This window comes from Plasmodium malariae (genome assembly GCF_900090045.1).
Source record: "Plasmodium malariae genome assembly, contig: PmUG01_00_2, whole genome shotgun sequence".
In the NCBI taxonomy this organism is placed as follows: Eukaryota; Apicomplexa; class Aconoidasida; order Haemosporida; family Plasmodiidae; genus Plasmodium; species Plasmodium malariae.
In genome coordinates, this window is record NW_021638302.1 from 15218 (window position 1) to 36882 (window position 21665).

General features: G+C 20.6%; 3 protein-coding genes across 3 annotated transcripts; 2 read left to right on the top strand and 1 right to left on the bottom strand.

The window, feature by feature from the left end:
- Window positions 1-2389: 2389 nt before the first annotated feature.
- Window positions 2390-3214, top strand: PmUG01_00012400 (Plasmodium exported protein, unknown function; the record flags this gene model as incomplete). The annotated part of the gene is made up of 2 exons (XM_029004578.1): window positions 2390-2476; window positions 2603-3214. 2 exons carry the CDS (start codon window positions 2390-2392, stop codon window positions 3212-3214), a joined length of 699 nt encoding a protein of 232 aa, XP_028859080.1.
- A 6039-nt stretch (window positions 3215-9253) lies between these two features.
- PmUG01_00012500 (STP1 protein) lies at window positions 9254-11816 on the top strand (the record flags this gene model as incomplete). Its single annotated transcript, XM_029004589.1, has 4 exons — window positions 9254-9274; window positions 9405-10571; window positions 10716-11230; window positions 11345-11816. 4 exons carry the CDS (start codon window positions 9254-9256, stop codon window positions 11814-11816), a joined length of 2175 nt encoding a protein of 724 aa, XP_028859081.1.
- Window positions 11817-14171: 2355 nt separating this feature from the next.
- PmUG01_00012600 (PIR protein) lies at window positions 14172-16021 on the bottom strand (the record flags this gene model as incomplete). Its single annotated transcript, XM_029004600.1, has 3 exons — window positions 14172-14372; window positions 14502-15863; window positions 16004-16021. The coding sequence occupies 3 exons, from the start codon at window positions 16019-16021 to the stop codon at window positions 14172-14174; spliced, it is 1581 nt and encodes a 526-aa protein (XP_028859082.1).
- Window positions 16022-21665: the final 5644 nt, after the last annotated feature.

The following is a 21665-nucleotide window of genomic DNA, read 5'->3' on the forward strand; positions in this document are numbered from 1 at the left end:
TGTATGCTTTTGAACATACGTGCTATTTATAAGGGAGTTATTCATTTGTAATATTTTCCATCTATGTATAAAAATTATTTTATTTATTGTATCATATCTACTAATATGACTATTATATAATCAATTATATGTCTTAACTTGGATGAGAAGGATACATATGCAGTTGAATTATGGGAGAATTTTAGAAATAGTGAAACAGATAATTTTTGTGTTAAATTATAATAAGGGCTGAAAAATGAAACATGTCTTCTTTGTAAAAAAGTAAAATATTGATTTATTTGGTTAATTATATACGAAACTACATAAATAATATATTAGTTTCGATAAAAATTAGATATGTAAATGAACAATTTATTTTTTATAAACATGGTATTATAAAGCTAGTAAAAATATGAAAATTGTATTGTGGAAATGGAAAATTAATATCTTTTGTTCATTAAACTGCGTTATTACAATGCATTAATAATGGAACATATTAAATATAAAAAATATATTACACAAAAATAGGTAAAGATTTTTGAGATATATATGTAAAGAAAAACTATCCTTATGCTATACGTACGTGAAAATATATAATAAAATATTTTACTAGGAAAATAAACTTTTTGTATATGAATGCTCAAATTGGGAAAAATATAAATAATTCATACAAATATATGTTTACTTGTTATAAAAAATGATCAAAATATATTAAGAAATAATGAATATTGTTAAAATTAAAAAATCCTGTTCATTAGTAAATGACTTGGAGGATTCTGCGGTATTAAGGGTTCATTTTAGTAATACATTTTGCAAGTTATATATATATTATTATGAATATTTAAAATATTTTTGCATATATTTTATAATAAAACATTAACTGTACTTATAAATGTGAGATTACCGTATTAGGAAAAAACTCAAAAGAAACTAAGAGTCTCACTACATGTCTTCAAGACAATAATATATATATATGTATGTTAAAAGAGAAAAATACATTAGAGTTAATTTAAAATTGTTTTTTTTTTTAAACATTTAATTGTTTAATTTGATGAACAATATTTATTGAAGTAAAAAATAGTATATAGTTTTACATCGGATAATTATAATATGTTTTTATGCTTTTGATATATTTATAATTTACATGCTCAACACAGAATATATAAAGTATAAAATTATTAAGGTATAATATATATTTTGTAAAGTTATTTTTAATAAATTATTATTTATTTATGTTAATTTTTTAATGTGTCCTTAGAATTTGTTCCGGGTATTATTGCTATGAAAAAGAACAAATAGAAAAACAATATATTCTTTCAATTATTATAAAAAAAATATTTCTAAATAACATATTTTATTAAAATATATTCTTATTTATTATGTGTATATTATATCTTATAAATTATAATTATTTTTAAATATATTTCATTTGATACACCACTGAACTGAGAAAAATGTATTAAATACTTTCAAGGAAATTTTACTTCTTATCTCAATTTTTTGCTTCTTATTTTTTATTATATTTATGTTTCTTCTAAATATATATTTTTAGGTAATAAACAGCAAAAATAAATTAATTCCATGAGTTTACAGTTATTTCGCTTACAAATAATGATATATAATAAAATCATTTAAAAATTATTCTTTTCAAAATTATGCTACGAATATGAATAATTTTTTTTTTTAATTAGCTCTGAAATATATATTTTTTTTATATATTATTGGGTATCATATTAATATGATTTTTTAAATACATTATATATCGTAATGAATTCATTTTTTTTAATTTTTATAATTAATATAATACATAATTTTTTCAAAACTTCTGTTCTATTAAATACTATTAATAGTATTATATTGTTACGATTATAGATATATTTCTACAATAATAAGCATTCGTTCAATAATGTAATATTTACAAAATTATCATTATTAATAAGAAATAATTATTAAAATTAGAAATAATTTTCTTAATATATAGTATAATCTATAATCTATATTCTATACTTCATAAACTTAAATATATTTAATAATTTGAAATATTAAAAGATAATGTATATATTTGTTTTTTCTTGTTTTTTTTGAAAAGTATTATATAAAAATTATTTAATTACTGTACTATATTAAATTATACATTTTGGATATTTATAAATAAATACAAATTATATTAATTTTATTATAATTAATTTCTTATAAATAACATCAAGATATAAATTATGTAATACATCTTTAAATTTTCCATTGTTCGTGTTTTGTGTGAAAAACGTTTTAATTATATATATGTAAATACATTATTAAAAATAAATAAAAAATTAATAAAATAATTATAGTAAACAATATAATTAAAAAATATTACATTATAGTTTGTTTTTTTCCTACTGAATATAGTACAATGTTAAAATTATATATCATGGAACAAAATATTAAGTCATTATATTTTATTAAAAGTGGAGTGTTAATCCTTTTAACTTGGTTATATTATTTCTGCAATGAAGAGGTACGATAAAGTTATTTAGGAAAATTTTTATTTGTTTTTTATCCGGTTTTTATTTTTATCAAATCTAATTTTCATATTGAGATTAATTATTCTTTTAATTAATATACATATTTTTTTTTTTATTAGTGTACTTTTAATATTTCAAAGAGAGAGCATAAGTATTATGTGAAATTAGATATAAAAAATGTTCGATTGCTAGAAGAATGTGAAGGAAAAAATGACTCAAATTTTATAGAATCAAAAGAAGAGATAACTAACGATGAAGAGTACGATAAAAAGGTTACAACCAACAAAAGAAAGGGGATTAAAAAAACAAACATACAATCAGAGAGAAGTTCATTATATAAAAAAGAATTTGATAAGCAATATAAGAAACAAAAAAAATTAATATATAGAGGAAAAAAATTATCTCACTTTGAAAGAAATTTTTTCAAGAAACTTGATTACATAGATTTTATTAAAAAAAAGCCGTCGATTAGCAATAAGACATACCAAAAGTTTGTATGTAAAAAGATTGGACACAAAATTTTTTTACCTACTTTAGTAATATCGTGGGTATTATTAGTATCATTAGGAGCTATAAATTATGGTTTTTTTATAAAAGAAATGAAATCACAGGTTGATTTCATACAATTTCTTGTATTATTGGGTATATCAATTGTTATATTAATGTTATGGTCTGTTTTTACTTATATGAAGTTTAGAAAATATAAAAGAATTATGAAAAGGAAATGTTAGAATAGATAAAAGAAATATTTTTATTTATATAAATTACGAATTAATATGATTAAATAAATGTAGCATAGTTAGTTTTATATATTATAAACATATGTAGAACTGGTTAAATTGCATAAATGTACGTATGAATAGCTAGAAAGTTTCATATACAAGATTAAATAAATATTTTATTAGTATTTTTGTAAATTTCAATGTTTGAGCGTTTTTCACTATATAATTTATAGTATTATTTCAATTTAATTAAATATTATGGAGTGATATGTATTCGTATATTTAAATAGATTCTTATGAAAATGTATATATGTAGATAAAAATTAATATATAATTGTACTGTTCATACAATTTTTTTGTAATATTATGATTTGTATTTGATTTAAAAACTTCTCGTTTAATTTTTTTTTTTTTTTTCTTGTACTAAACTAATGTGATTATTTGTTGACGTAATTACAGTAAGAAAATTATTATTTTTAAAACATAATAAATGTAAATTACTTAATATCTAATGTAAAGAATTAAAAGTATTTTATTATATTTATATATATGTATTTATTTACGTAAAGAAGACTTAATATGTAATCTATAAAAAAGTTCTATAGAATATATGTGAAAAATCGTATTTAGCAGAACAATCTTTTTAGCCGTATTCTGCTATTTATTAGTCACATATTTGTAAATCTATGAATATATAATGGAAAAATACCTTTTTTAATTGAAAATATTTTATAACAATTAGCTACGATATATTATGTCTTTATAATTAAGTGAAGCATTAATATCATTTATAATTTTATTATTGTTACTAACTGTAGCGTTAATTAAACTTTTTATAAATTGTTTAAATATATATTATATTGAAAATTTATAATTATATATATTGTGTATCATTCAACAATTTCATCAAGGAATTAAATTTAGTAAGACATTTATCTAAATTATAGAGAAAAATGTTTCTTTTATATTTTAATTGTAAATTTCAAAGAATGAGTTTTATATCTATTAAAAGCTATATAATTTTAGGAGTTATTAAAAAATATATATAATTTTTACAATACATTAATAATGCCTAAGAATTTGTTTATAAGTTAGTAATACATTTCATGGTCTCTATAAATATATTAAATAATATTTCAATATCATTTTATTAATATATAAAAATAATTATAGGTTATATTGATGATTTCTAATTCTTTCATATATATACGTTCATTTTTTTAATAATATAAATATAGAAGATATATTCCTTTTTTCTATATATAATTCATGATACAGATTCAAAATTTAAGTTATTTCTAAGATATATTTTATAATTATTACAGAAATGTGAGTTGTAATAGAATTGTTATATACGTTATTATTTATTTTGTTAGTTATTATTCTCTTTTAATAAATATGAGTATTAGAATTGTTTTATTTTTATTATAACACATCTGTGATCTTTGATTAAATTCCTCTTTATGGAAAGTAAATGCGTATCTAACATAATACATGCTTACAGCTAAAAAAAATTTTGTATTTTTCTATCGAGAAATATATGGAATCTTTCATATTCATAAAATCTGTTTCATCATCCTTTTACATATTTTTAATTTTTTCGATATGTGACACTTTTGCTTGTAATTTTATATGGCTATAAATAATTTTGAGTATCAATAAATTTTGCATGCGTTTCATGTCTTTTTTATATTTAATAAATAATGTTATTACTATAAAATACATATAAATAAATAAAGATAAATATAAAATAATATTGAATATCAATTTTCAAACATTACTTCTTATTTAAAATAATTATATATTTCATTAACTAAAAAAATTGATATGCTCAATCAGAGGTTCAATTTTTAGAGAAGGGAATGTATAGTTTACATGATTTCATGTACAATTATCTTAAATATATATATACTTTTGTTTTCCTACAAAGAAATATTCTTTAAAAAGTTTTTTTTTTTTTATATATATTTCTAATATATTTTACTTGTATTAATATTCCTTAAAATTTACCATATTTAAATTAATTCATATAGTCTTTGCAAGTATTCTTAAAATTAACGTTTATAATATAATAATTTTATATAATGATATGTTTCACACAATGGCAATAATTATTGTACGCTTTGCAATATTTTTAAAAGAATTTAAATACTAACAAATAAATTATGATTAAATGCAATGTTGTATCATTCGTAAAATTTATTAATTATGTGTATAAGGCTTCTCATACTAAATAAATCCCATTTTCTTTAAAATTTTAACTGAGGCAATCACAGTTACGAGACAAATTCTTATCATGTTAATGGGTATGAATTTATCTATTTATTCTGAATAATTACAATAAAATTTATTCCAATATTTTTCATATTTTTTATTGAGGAAAACTACAATATGTTCCATTTAGAACTATGAATCTTCTTGTACAACCTTATAATCCATTGGAACAAGAAATTATTGTTGTAAACGTGTTGTTTTTACAAATATGTAATTTTTGTAATAATGGTTTATTCTATTTGGACTTGGTTTAATCTTGAATAGGAAAAAATAAAAATATATTAAAAGATCTAGACGAACATAATGATTATTTAGCTCCAAAAGGTTCTAAAAAATTTCATGAGAACTCCCGTGATATCAGATATTATATATCATATCATACTGTACGCAATTACAATATATAATTGTTCAAAAAAAGATATCTATGTTAATAACAATTATAGTTGTGAATAAGTTAAATGAATTTTATTTTAAAAAATACAAAAAATAAAAGTGTTACTATAAATTGTTAAAAATAAGTATATTGCATGTACAGTATATGTATATGCACAATAATAGGATAACTATAAAATGTTCGTACATAAAGACCCACGTGATATATTTTAACAAAGTAAAAAAGAATATATATATGAAGTAAAAAGATAAATATCTTACTCAAAATTATAAGTAATTAAAACAAAGAAAATATAAAAATACATTAATTTTTTTATTGAAAAAACATTATCCATGTTATTCTTGAATAGTGACATAGTCAGGATGCACAGTATTTATTATAGGTAATTCACTCATATAATATATATAAATGAACATGTACCAAAAAGAACAATTTAATAATTAAATATGAGAAATATGAGCAGTTTCTGTAATGGAAAAAAGAATTATTATTACATTTGCTAAAATTTTGTAATAATAAGAGTATGTCATATATTATCGTAATATTAATATATATATAGTAATTTTTATACTATTATAATTATATTATTAAAAATATGATATATTTTAGAGCTATAATTTTAAAAGATAAGAGATAGAACTATATAACTTTATATTAAGTAAATTATACATAGAACAATGACATGTATTTTAATAGGATTTAATAATAATCATTAAAACAGCAATAATATTACATATTTTACATTAAGATAATATGGATTAATATAACTTATTGTAATTTTAATGAAATGACTTATATATGTAGGTTCATTATATAATGTGTTTCAATTTTGCATATATGTGTATATCTAAAGGTATATATGAAAATCTAGCATCTATTTATCATAAAATAATTTTTTTTTACTATATTTTAATAAATAATATTCTTTAAAATTACTTGAATTCTGAAAATATATCAACAATTATAAATTCTTGTGTGAAATAATATGAATTGTGAATTTAATTACTTAAGTGGATTTTTATAATTTATATAACAATTATTACATATTAAATAAGAAAGAACCATATTATCCAAAGCAAATAAATGATATTAAATAGGATTTTTTTTATATAAAATTTCAGCTATATTATGTACTACTTTATATATATATATATATATATATATGTATCAATTATATTAGTGTGTCTTATTTGAATAATGCACTTGTTCAACATATGTATTTTAATGGTAAATATTATTTTTTAAATATATAAATTATATATTCATAGTATTACGAAATAATATTCAGTGGCTCATACGAAATGGTATTAATCTTGTATTACTTTTAATTTAATATTATGAATAAAGTGAATTACATTACTTTAACTTTCATAATATATTAGAACAAAAAAATTAATAACAAATTAATAAAAAAAATAAAAAGTTCATATATTTATAAAATAGTAAAAAAAAAAAAAAGATAAATGTGATTATACAAATATTTGAAAACAATTTTAATGTAGTTCTTCTACTATTCCTTCAAATATTTAGCAAAATCATATATTCATTAATATTTCTATATATTAGCCCACTATTTTATGTTTTTTATGTATTATGTTTACCAAATATGTAAATAACATATTAGAATACAACAATTTAAATACATAATATTATTAAAAATAATAAAAAAAATTTATGCATAATCCTTCTGTATATAGTTATTAAACAATTTATTTTGAAAAGAAGAAGTTTAGAATGTAAACAATTAAAATAAAAAAAAAAGAGCAATAAATCAAAAATATATATAAAAATGAATTCAAAATTTAAAAATAAATCAAACTAATAATTTTTTAGGATAAAAAATTATTTAAACATTTATATAATGGATAAATATATTATGTGAAGCAATTGTTTACAAAAATTAATTTTCAATTAATATATATATATATACATATTTTTTTATTTTCTCACCAGTTTCTATCCCTTGTATAGACGTTTCTTCATAAGCATTAAAATTAGTAATAACATATTTACCTTATAGTATAATAACCTATATTTTTGGTTATACATTTAATTTGTTTTGTAATTACATTCACAATTTCATGTTCTAAAAATTTATAAAATAATAAGGCAGCTTTTTAATTTTGCATGCTAATTAAATATTTATTAATATTTATAAAAATATATTTCCATTAGTTATCAATTAAAAAAAGATACAAAAAAAAAAAAAAAATATAACATCTTTTTAATCCATTTATTATAATATATCTACTAATAACTAGCATAAAATAATTACGATATCTAAATATTTTGTTGTATTATTTAATGTTGTAAATTATTCCACTTACATGGAATTATAATATATTCTAAAAAACTTTTTATTCTTCATTTTACCTTTTTAAAAAAACATAATATAATTAATTTTTGCTTATGAATATCCTTATAATATTCAATATTTAAAAAAAGTACCTGACGTTATTGTCATTGATTTATGTATCTTAATATGTATTTTAATTTTTAAATTAATTCCTGAGAAATCATATTAATAATTTGAAATATATATGCACTATAATTATATATTTAATAAATTACACTATTTTAAATCATTCAACAGAATAATAAATATCGTATATAATTAAATTTTAGGTAATTGACATACATATATATATAATATTAAAAGTTATATATAATTTTCAGTAGTATTTACTTTCCACAACAATATAAACAATTTAGTAAAATTTATATAATATTAATTCTTCTCTGCGTAATATCATAGTAAATATAAAGAAAAACTGAAATAATAATAATAATATAACAATGGTTTATATCAATAATAAATAAAAAATATAACATAAAAGAAGGAAGTTACTAATATACTAATAACAATTTCTTTTATAGATTATTTATTCAAAAAAAAAAGAAAAGAATAAAAGGAATTAATTATATTAATACAGGTAGTGTTATTTCTATATATATGTCTTTGGTAAGAACAAAAAAAAGATATAATACTTATATTAATAATAATTTTTATATAGTAACTTTTATATCACTTATATATAATTTTTTAATGTTAGTTATTTAACTTTTTCTATATAAGGTTTGTATAAATTTTACACAAAAATAATTTCTCTACAGTGATTTAAAGTAAAAATAATATTAGAATATATTCTTAGTTGTAATATATTTATATAAGGTAAAAAATATTGGAAGCATATAAAATGAATATTAATTTATTATATCATTTTTTAGTTCACATATTTATTCCTTAGTTCATAATTTTGTAATTTCTATTAATATTTATTATTTTAAAATTATGCTAATGATAAATAGAAGGATATATATTTGTATCTTTTTTTCAGTTTGTTATTTAAAACGAACTAAAGTAATAATGTAAAGTCAATATGGAAGGTTGTGCTTCCCGGGTAATAGTTATTATTTTTTTAATACTAATAATTTTATGGATAAATTGTTTGCTTATAATAAAAAAGCAATAATACAACTAACACAAAAAATTAATGCTTAAAAAATTCCTAATAATTTTTTCGAATGTAGGACTACAGTGGTTTAGGTTTTGGAGCAACACAATACCTTTGGAAACCAGAATTTATACAAACTCGAAATCAAATTTTATCTCGCCTTGCTTCTTTAGAAAAAAAGACAATTAAAGAAGAATTCAGGAAAGAATGCTTAGAACTGACTAATTTTTTAATTGAGAAAAAGGATAAACCTACACGATTTACTAATCCTAAGAGTTGGGTACCAGTACTTAGGAATTATTTTAAACATAAATTTGACAAGATTACTCAACATGGAGGTTGTCCTATGATTTTCGATCCGAAAGAAAAAAATATTTTAGAATTAAAATATGATGCACAAGATTTCTGTGAAACAAATAATGTATATGAAACAAAACTAAGGGCCTTCAAGAAAGGAGGTAGCAAAACATATAACTGTAATAGTGATTCTAATTGTATAAAACATTGTACGGAATATAAGGATTGGTTTACAAGTAATAAGCAACATTTCGAGGAAAAGAGACATCTCATTAGTGAAAGTTGCACATTTAAAAGCTCATCATCAGAATTTCCGACAAAACAATGCAATATAATGAATCCTAGAATGTTAAATAATATTCCTAAATGCCTATATACAAAACCACAGGAACATACTGAACCTGCACCTAAAGAACAAAAAGAAATAAGCAGATCCAAATTAGATCAAGACAATGCTAAAGTTTCGCCAGTATCTCAAGATCAAAGTCTATCACAAATGGAACGTCCACCTGATGGCCAACATAGTCCATCTGAACATCAACCAAGCAGTTTACCTGAAGGTCCACATTCAGATCAATCTCAACTTCAAACAACAGCAGAAGACAGAAATCGGGCAAGTTTAACTAATTTAGACACAGATACACAAGGTTCACTTATTCTAGAACCAGATGCTCTTGCACATGCTGCATATCCAGATGAAACATTAAGCAGTTCTACATTACAAACTGAATTTATTCAACAACCAGAAAGAGATAGTAATATTGAAATTACTCCTCGAGCTGCTGAAGTATCAATTCTCAAGACCTTTTCGGATACTACTATAGACCCTAAAATTCAAGGTAACATTAATTCTACTTTATTTTATATTTTTGTAATAACTAAACAAATTAATATATATATATATAATGTTAATGCAGGTTCAGTAGCAAATTCATATAACCCATATGTATCATCGTTTTTAACAACATTTCTGATTATTATTGTATTTACTCTATTTATTAAAGTAATATAAAATTAAGTATTAAAAATATTGTAAACATTAGATTATTGTAATAAATTAATTTTTAAATATATTTATCTTGTATTGTAGTACATTCTAATGGGAAAGTTTAGAAAAAAGAAAAATATAAGAAGACAAGTTAAATTTCTCAGAATACTACTTCCTTCACATTCTGACAAAAGAAACAAGTTTTTATCAGATAATCATTTAGATGAGCCAATATATGATGATGAAGAAATCATAAAAAAATTAAAAATACATGAGCATAACACTATAAATAATACAAATATGCTAAAGAGAAATAAGGACAGATCCAAAACTATTATAGAAGTACATATGGAAGTACTTGAGGAATTAAGAAATGAAGAATGGGAATTAAAAAAAGGTGAATTTTTAGCAGTATGTCTAGAAGTATACAAATATGAAAAACATAGAACCTATCCTAATTTAATAAATGGTGATCAAATGGAAAATATTAAATGTAGCAATGATATTGAAGAAAAAAAAATTATATGGAATAAATGGATAGAAAAGCACAGAAATCTTTCTGAAAAATTGAAAAAAGAAGATTGGTTTAATAATTTGAAAAATGAATGGAAAAAAGAGTAAGCTATGGTAAATGAAACGGAAGAATTAAACAAGAAATATTTAAACGAAAATGAAAAAGGTTCACATTTAGAAAGAGAAAAAGATGCATGGAGAGGGTGGATATCAAACAGAGGTAAAATTGTAGAACATTATTTGGAACAGGACTGGTTAAAGGGATTAACAAATGAATTTGATAATATATTAGATGAATATGAAAATGAAGGAACTGAAAATAGTGTATCACTAATAAATATAGAAGAAATGGAACATAACAAAAGTTGCGAAGAATTATATAAGTATATTAAAAAAAAATTATTATCAAAATTGTGTGTGCTTGTATTTATGACAATATTAGAGGAGTGCAAAAAAGAGAAAAATGTAGAAAATAAGGAATCATATTTAGACAGTTCAATAAATGAATGTAATTCAGAAAAAAATTTAGATAGGAAATATCACATTATAGAAAATGTTGTTGAAAATGGAAACAATGTTTTGGAAAATAGTGAAAATACTGAAATTTTTGATTATAAAGAAGAAAATAATTTTACAGATGAAATAAAGGATTGGATAGGAGAAGATGATATACATGTAAATTCTATATAAACTATGAATAAAGTATACTAATAGGATTAATTAATACAAAAAAACAACCTATAAAATGGTAAGGACATGGTCAAAAAGTATCATAACGATATTACAATGAAAACATATTAAGTCAATGAAGCAGATATCTTAAAATTTTGGATACATTAGGGAACAAAAAAAAAAAAAAAAGAAATAAATTATCAAGCACTGTATATAACGAATAAATATAATTTTGTGACATAAACAGTATTTTTTATGACAAAATGTTATTAATTATAATTGTCCTATTTAAAAGGTATTCTATAATTTATGAACTCTAAAAGTTCACCATGCCTATTCGCATTAACTTAAAGGCACCATAAAAATATATTTTGTTATAATTATGGTAGTCTCTAATTAATATATACGTATATTGCACTTGATATGATTAAATAAATAAATATATATTTATTTATATGATTGAAAAGCATGCTATGAAATGTTTCCGTAAAAATAACGCTACCAAAATAGTTGAGCCCAATTGTTTTAAAAAGTTGCAAAAAAAGGAAATCAAATTTTATTTTAATTTTCTAACGCGCTAAAAATATATTTCCGATTATAAATAATAGAAAAATAGAGTAATCTACAGAAGTAAATTATTATATGAAAATACATTTAAACACGATTTTTTGTTTTACCTATATTCAGTAATAATTACTAAATCCTAAATTATTAACGCATATTTATGTTGTATATATTTACATGTATCATTTATTTCTATTGTAGATACAGCGCTACTAATCGAAATAAATTATTTAAGAAAAAAATAAGAAAAGTTATAAAAAGTAATTCTTATTTTATTTTCCTTATATAATATTGCATTTGAAACTATTAAATTTTTTTCTGTGCTATATGCTCTATGTATACAAAGTAATTTCTCTATGATATCTTAATCATACTGACGTCTTTACACAAAATTAAATATATATTTTAATGGAAGGTTACAATTACTGGTATGTTTGTAAACATATGCAATGAATGTATCTTTCTACTTGTTTTTATAGTTGTACGTGGGATAATGCTAAATTAACATATATTTATGGTTATATAATTTATTCATAGGAAACAATTTTCTATGTTAGGAAAAATATATAAGCAAAATATATATTTGTAAAATGGTATTATTATACACTTTTTGAATTGTCAAAATATGAGGGTTAATAATTTTTTTTTTTTCTTCTTTTATTCTTTCGTTTTTGCTTATTATTTTATATATGTTTTTTTTCTGTGCCAGTATGAGTTAAAATTCCTTTTTCTGAATATTCAAAGTTTAGAAAATAAAACGGTTTTTATTATAATAATTTCTAATAGAATTGCTCTTAAAATTGCACTTATGTTTATATCATGGAATAAAATATTATATATTTTTTTGGGTACATTGGATTAAATTTTGAATTATAATATTTACTTTTTCTTTTTCATTTTTTTGGATACAAATAATTGTATTAATATCTTTAATGATGAACTTTTTGTAGTTTATTCTTATACACTTACTATGTACTACTCTAATACTTAATATATATTACCAATAAAAAAATCCAGCAACACGTTTAATATTTCTTCTGCTCTATGTATATAATATTTAATATATATATATAAAAACTGTGTTCTACAGATACAAAGTTATTTTATCCAAAAGAACTGATCAAATATGAATATATACTTTTTTCTTTTTGAAAAACGAAATAGTTTGAGTACTGATTATTATATAATATTTAATCATAATTTGATAAGTATATTTATATGTAAAAAAAAAAAAAAAAAAAATGTAGGTTTTTATTTCGCGAGTTACATCAATTTTTTTTACTAACGATAAATTGTGCTAATTTAAGGGCTAAATTACTAGTTCCAAATAAATTCAATAAATTCAAATTTATTTTTACTTTAAATATAACTATAATATATCTCAAAAGTGTTATGCTTTAAAACACATAATAAGAAGTTAGGGTACAATTTCATGAGTATAATTAAATAAAATTAAAATGCTCTGCCAATATACGCATTTGAATTGTGGTACATTAGAATCTTAAACTATTCTTAGGTAGGAAAGTTTTAGTTCTTTTTTCCATGTATAAAACAAATATTATTGCAAGTTCAAATTAAATTTATTAAAAAAAAAAATTAAATAAATACAAAAAAAGTATTTGACAAAAAGTTAGAAAAAATAAATTATTATAAAAGGACAAATAAACAAATATATATAAAACGTTAAAAATAAAAGTGTCTATATTTTATTTATGCTCCTCTTTTTATTCTTTGATCTTTATTATTTCTACTTAATAGATGTGATTATATAATCCAATTTTGTGGGCTTCTTAATATCTTTGATATATATCAGTTGATATTCCGTAAATCATTTGATGAATGAAGTTCATCTTCTACATTTACTACGTTAAATCTTCTCCTGTCAGAATGTCTATAAGTACGTTTTAAGAAGCGTCTTGGTCGTTTGCGTGTACTTAAATCGGTAAAATCAAGTCTATACCTTTGTTTTCTTTTTCTATGTCTACATAAACGTGATCCGAAGGGAGTGAACTAATATATATATGAAAGTAAAAAACATATATAATATGTTTATTTCACAATTACAATATTTTAAGAAAAATATGTTATAAATGGTAACTAATAATGTATACATACAGCAAAAAATAATTTTGTATTTACTTTAAAAAAAAGGTAAAATATAAAAATAATTCCCATTACTAGAGTAACTCCTGTAGAAATACGGACAAAAATGTTGTTTAATATATTTGATTCATAAATTGATCTTTTCCTTATTCTTTCACGATATACTCTTAATTTTTCAGTAGTCCATCCATTTTTAATATCCAAAGTATACTTCTCTGTACCTTCTATTTTTTTAGCATGACCACCTTCAATCAGTTCTTCCATAAAATTGCACATTGCTAATTCAGCTTCTTTTTTATTTTTACTCGAACATTTTAATTGTCCGGTTGCAGCAATTTTCCATCTAAAATTATCAGATGCGTCTTTCATAGGAGATACAACTTGTTTTACTTCGGCTCTATCAGAATCTCCTTCTTTTCCTTTTGCATCAAGTTGACCTTGTAATGCAGGTCTTCTTGATGGATCTCCTCCTGTTTGATCTGCCCTGGACTCTGAAATCGCACTACCTGAAGAGGATCCACTAACAGATGCTCTTGATCCATCATTTCCAGCTGTAGGCGCACTTCTAGTTAACATGACAGATGCTGCTAATAAATTACAATGTTGACGTCTCTTTTCACCTGGTGTAAGTTCGTGATTATCTAGATAATGGCATGTGCCATAAGTAATTGTGTTCAACGTTTCTAGATCTGATACCATAGAATTTAATTCTTCTTCATCAAAATTAGCTGTAATACTATTTAGCCCATCACAACTTCCATTGCCTTTAGATAGAAATGCAGATAAGATTTCACTCGGATCAAACTCATCTTTACAACTTAAAAAATAATTGTCGCATACTGATTTTCCATACCAACAACAAGAATCCTTCCAATTGTTATATATATCACTGATAGATTTAAGGTATTCTTTATATTTACCATTCGTACACTTATTACAATTTTCACTAGTTTTAATAGTGTTATAATTTTTAAAATAATCATACAAATACTTCTCTTCGACTTTATAATTCAATCCCTGCAAATTCTTAATATCAAATCTATATGAACAATCACTCCTTTTGTAATGAGAGAAAAGATCAAACTGTAATTTATTAAATTTATTAATAACATCTTCGATATCATTATTTGATGCACCTTCTTTAAACAAATTCCATATTTCTTGATATACCCAGTTTCTATAGTGCGAACAATATTCCTTACTTTTTTTCAATTTATCCTTATCAAACACATATTTTAAAAGTTTTGATACTTTTTTACAAAGTGTAACATATTTTTCTTTGTGAGTAGAATTTATTCCTTCAAATTCAGTACAATGTTGGCCATCAGTCACATCTTTAACTTCATCATCCAATTCTTTATATATATTATACGGTTTTGAAACCTTAAAAATTTTTTCCTGAAAATTGAAAGTATAAAATGAATTATTCATGTACTAAAATATTTCTTACAAAGATTTATTTTTTTCATGTTACATGTGAAAAGTGACAACTTAATATAGTATCATTATCATTATTTCAACTAAAAATGAAAATATACATAATCTACAGCTTCCATTTCTATAATTTTCTTTCCCTCTTACAATGTATATACTAAATTATATAATTAAAACTGTATATATATATATATATATATATTTACGTATAAATAATGACGACATATTTACAATTATCACATTTCGAGCATTTTCTTTTTTTTATTAGTAATTACATCCATTTACATATTTCTTAAAGAAATGTTAAACTAATTTATTTTATAAAACAAATTATAACTGTATCTTTTTTATTACATTAATATTGTTCATTAAAACCGAAATAACTTTAACATTTATGCGGTATAATGGTAAATAGTAAAAGAGAAAGAATGTATTATAGAAACAATTTATTCTCTCTCTCTATATATATATACATAAGTAATTAATTCTTATTATCTAATTTTCTTTAATTGAAAATATAAATGTTAATATAAAAAATAAAAAATTGTAATACCCTATCATATATTTTTGTTTTCAAGGATTTTTATACTTTTAAATATTTATATATATCTAAATATGGTATTCCATCAAAATTACTAAATTTCCTTGTTTAGAAGTTATTTTTCTATTCGTGAATATAATCATCACTCCATTAAAACTATATCTTCTACTCTATATATGCGCATTACCATAATTAACCGAGTTCATATTAGAAAAATTATAAAAATGTAATTAAAAAGAGAAATATTAAGAAAAAAAGAAAAGAAACACAAACAAATAAACTTTTTTTAATGACAAAAAATTTCACTTAGAAAATTTATTTTACTTATAATTCCACTATTTAGGTAATCTATATTTAACGGAAATACAAATTATTTACCTCTATTAATGACCACAATATACTGTAAGTCGATATTGTTTTTTTTGTTTCATTATTACAGTTCACATATTATATATTATGTTGTACATCAATGCGCATATGAATAAAATGAACTAATCAGATCAATCATTTTTAATAAAAATTTTAATATGTTCATTCGCTTAAAAAGAAGGTTAAAAACATTTTTATTTTTCCCGCATAATAAAAATATTATTTTGAAGATAATTAAAAGGCAAATAGCATAATTCAAATATAGTTTAATATTAAATTTTGGAAATATATTTGCAATATTTATTTAATTTTTCGTAGAAACTAAAAAAATATTTAAAACGAACATTATTATGAGGCACAATTTGTATGGATTATTTAATACTTTTTATACATTTTCTTTTGTTTAATGATAAATGAACTAAAATATAATTTATTATATCAGTAAATTAAGAAAATATTAGAGAATGTTTTCTTATTTTTTTAAATACATATATAATATATATATATATAACATTTTGTGTTTTAAAAATAAAAACGTATAAAATATTGCAATTAGGGCATAAGTTAATTATTAGCATGTTTTAATAAAATTATAACACATAAAAATTAAGAAAATAACATTACAAACTATATTGTATATATTAATATACACGGAAAGAAGATTTATTTTCTGTCAATTTTATGCATAAGAGAAAATAAATATTTTTTATGTTACATATTACATTTATATTTTATATAATTTCATTTTATTTTTTGTTTTTTTGTTTGCATAACTTGCTGGTTCGCATACTATGCCTTTGTTTTGCTACATAAATAAATTATTTTATTATGCTAATATTAATATAACTTGTTTAAGTGCAAAATAAAAATGCGAATAAACGTATGTTTTCTTAATGAAGTTTCTTTAGAAAAAAGAATAAAACTTATAATAATACTTCCTTATACATTGAATAAAAAAAAATAATAGTATTGTATGTATTTTCAAAAGGTATCATATGTTAATTTTTATTTATATTGTTCTTATAATTTACTTATTATGTTATATACTTTCTTTCGTTAGAGGTATTAACAGCTGTAAGATTACCTTATTGTCACTCATGAGATTACACAGAATTACCTAATAATATAATAGTGGACATTGCATAATGTAAATAAAATGCTTTAATTATTTTTGTTGAAATATATCTTCCTTAATTTCATTTTAGAAAGTTTTTTCTTATTATGTTAGATTATTTAGTTCATATTTTGCGAATCTCCATATGTTAAATTCCATAAATTATACGCTTCGTAATTTCTAATCATAGTCATCATATAATTACCATTAGATATGCAAAATATTTTTATAATCCCCGCTTATTTTTATTTATTACTTTAAATATATTATACTTCAATATATTATGTATACCAAGTGAACCAATTAATCCTTTAATTTATTAATATTTAAGTTAAAAATTCTTCTGAGTCTTATTCCTGTTCTTGCTGTACTTTTTAGTTTAAAGTTAACTTGAAAGGACAATGATAACATTTTCTATATTCTCGAATGTAGGTAGTTATATACAGAATTTATTTTTAGAAAAATGTGCAAACAATTATTAATTACTTAACATTTTTCATGTTCCAAAGTAGATAATATTTTATGAAAAAAAGTAATACGTTCGAAAAATATCCAAATTTAATATTTTTTCCAAAAAATCCTTATCTGCTGATCATATATAATATAGTATTACTTATTATCTATTTGTTTAAAAATAAAATATTTAAAAAAAAAAAGTATCCATTTTTGTTAGCTATTTCGTATGTTCAGTTTAAATGTAAATATAGATATACTCTTGGGATGACCAAATTATAATATTACTCAGCAGTTAAAATAACACATATATTTAGAGAACTATTAGATATACCCTTATTATTAATGTTTTATATACATTTTTGTCGAACATTAATTTGAAAAAATATAAAAAAAAAAAAAAATTAATTTATGAATTTATTAAATTAAAAAATACGTTACATGTAACATTTTCTTTAATTGAATGATTGTGTTAAAGGAGTATATTTTCCATATAATTCATTCATTTAAATTTACTGTTTCAAATTATATTATTTGGTATTATAAACTACTTTAGTGCATACAATTAAGCGTAAATAATTCATAAATATTTCATTTATTTGTTAAATATTTACGAAGTCAATAAATAGATATATAAAATTATATGCATATACTTTTGGTCAAATGAATGGATAAACAAATAAAACACTAATGTAACTCAATTATATAACACCTTTTAATAAATACTTTATATTCCTATATATCTTCTACTAAAGATATATTAAAAAAATATATTATATTACTTCACCTTTTCACCAATTGCGAAATTTTTTGTAGTTCATTAGAGGTTTAAGAAATATTTTTTCAAAGTTTAATCGGAGTAATAATCTTTTGTAAATACGTAACAGATATGATGATAAAAAGACTCGTACTATTGCATTTTATATAATCATAAAATATATAAATTATCACAAAAGTGTTAAATTTATTAGTTTATTAACTTCTTATATTTCAGGATATCACTAATAATATATATAATGTATTTTACATATTAATACCATACAGGGAAAACAAAGCGCGCAATAGACATACATACATTTCTTGTAAAATATTTATGCACAAAAACGTATTAATTTAAAATGCATATATATATATGCTATTATTCTAAATTTAAAATTCTATAGAATATTGGACGAGTAAATTGATAAACAGTCCAGGGGATATATTACATTATGCTTATTAATTAAATAATTTTTTGTGTATGGAGAGATGGAATGAAAAATTCTGTATATAAGAATAAATATAAAAGTCAAAACACTTGAAGAATAATTAACTAATATTCCATTAATCATTCCCATAATTAGAATTCTCTAATACGTTTATTTAGACGATGCTAATATATATACATTACACTCACTAGAAAAAGGTAAAGAAATAACTCAATCCAAAAATTAATTTAAAAAAAATAAGGATACTCCTTATACAATAAAACAACTGGCACATATTATTAACAAAATAGGGCTTTTGTTGTTTCTAATTCGATAATCATGGCAAACTGCATGAAATATTCAACATATTTAATATACTATTAGTGAAGCATCAAAAGAATAGCACAGTTCTGAGGAGTATATAAAAAATATGCTTTCCAATATTTAAGCCAAAATTAATTAATAATATTTGAATAAATAGTAAATATATTTAAATTATTCAGTTTGTATATACCTATTATATAGCTTTCGTTTAAATGCTTTAATATACATATATATATATATGTCTTTTCTTAATTATTTTATAATCTAAGCAGTGAATAACTTAAGTAAATGTAGAACAGATATACATTTTATATAACACTATATGAACATTATCACCTAATGTATTTCTTATACATATTTAACAGAACATTTTAGACTAGTTGATAATAATAAAACAATTCTTTAAAAATTATTCGAATTTCACTAATGATGAGAATTCCTATAAATATATGTTCTCCTTACGCCTTCTCTAATTAATATTAGAAATAAGAAAGGGAAATTTTTTATGTTTTTTTATTTTAAAGCAAAGCATGTAGATATACGTAGAAAAATTATAGCTATCTCCATATAAACGATATACTAAATTATATAAAAATTGATTATTAAAGTGAATATTCCATAATTTGTAAATATTTTACTATTTAACTTGTGTAAATATGATTATAATATTTTGAAATGTAATATTATTCCTTATATAAATATTTTTAATTGTATATATTAAATATGTAAACGTCATAATATGAAAAATATGCAAAATTTATTAGAGTATATAAATATATATATGATAACATATATAAGTTATTATATATACACTCGATAAGGCAATATTTTAATATTTTCCAAAAAAGTTTATATATTTTCTCATTAAACATTGATTAAAAGTAAAATATAAATAATTTAGGTAAGTATAGATATATAGTTTAAATTGCAGAAAAGAAAATTTAGAAATAATCAGTGCTACTAAAAATGAAAAAGCCCATTTATAACTCAAAATATAACATAATTTTATAATGTGTTTCACTTCTTTTTTATAGCGATTTTATAATTTATATTTATACTTTTGTAAATATTAAAAATAGTTTATTATATGTCTTATATAGAAACATTATCAAAAGTACAAAAACGAATGCTATCAAAATTTGCGAAATTAAAGAAGAAAAGAAATAAGAGTATTCATAAATATGATATATATATATATATATTTACAATAAAATAATAAAAATGTTGTAATGTTAATTTTTGCAGTTTTAAAATAGTTCTACATTTTTTTCCATTTTTGCTCATTTTTAATTTTTTAATTATAAGCTTAGAATATAGTTCTTCTTCAGAAGAGTAGTATAAATTTATATTTCAGATGTTTACAGTAATTTTTGGTGTACATAATATTTATATAATTATCGTTCACTGCACTACATCTCATAAAGTTTAGAAACATTCTGGCATAATATATTCTTGTTGTTAAGAGTTCTTTTAATGGAATATTATTTACTTATATATTTATGTAGATTTATTAAAGGGTACCAGTGAAATATATTCCTAACGCCATTCATTTTTAAAAAGACAAATAAGAACTAATATTATTCCTAAAGCTTTTATTAGTAAAAGTAATATATCACATATATTGTAGATAATATTATTATTTGTTCTCATTAGTTATATACATGTTACATCCCGTATATTATTGATAATTTTATTTCATTTAATATATTTTTGCATAATGCAAAAGTACGAAATATTTTTATAACAATATAATTTCCCTTTCTCTTTATGATCTTTTT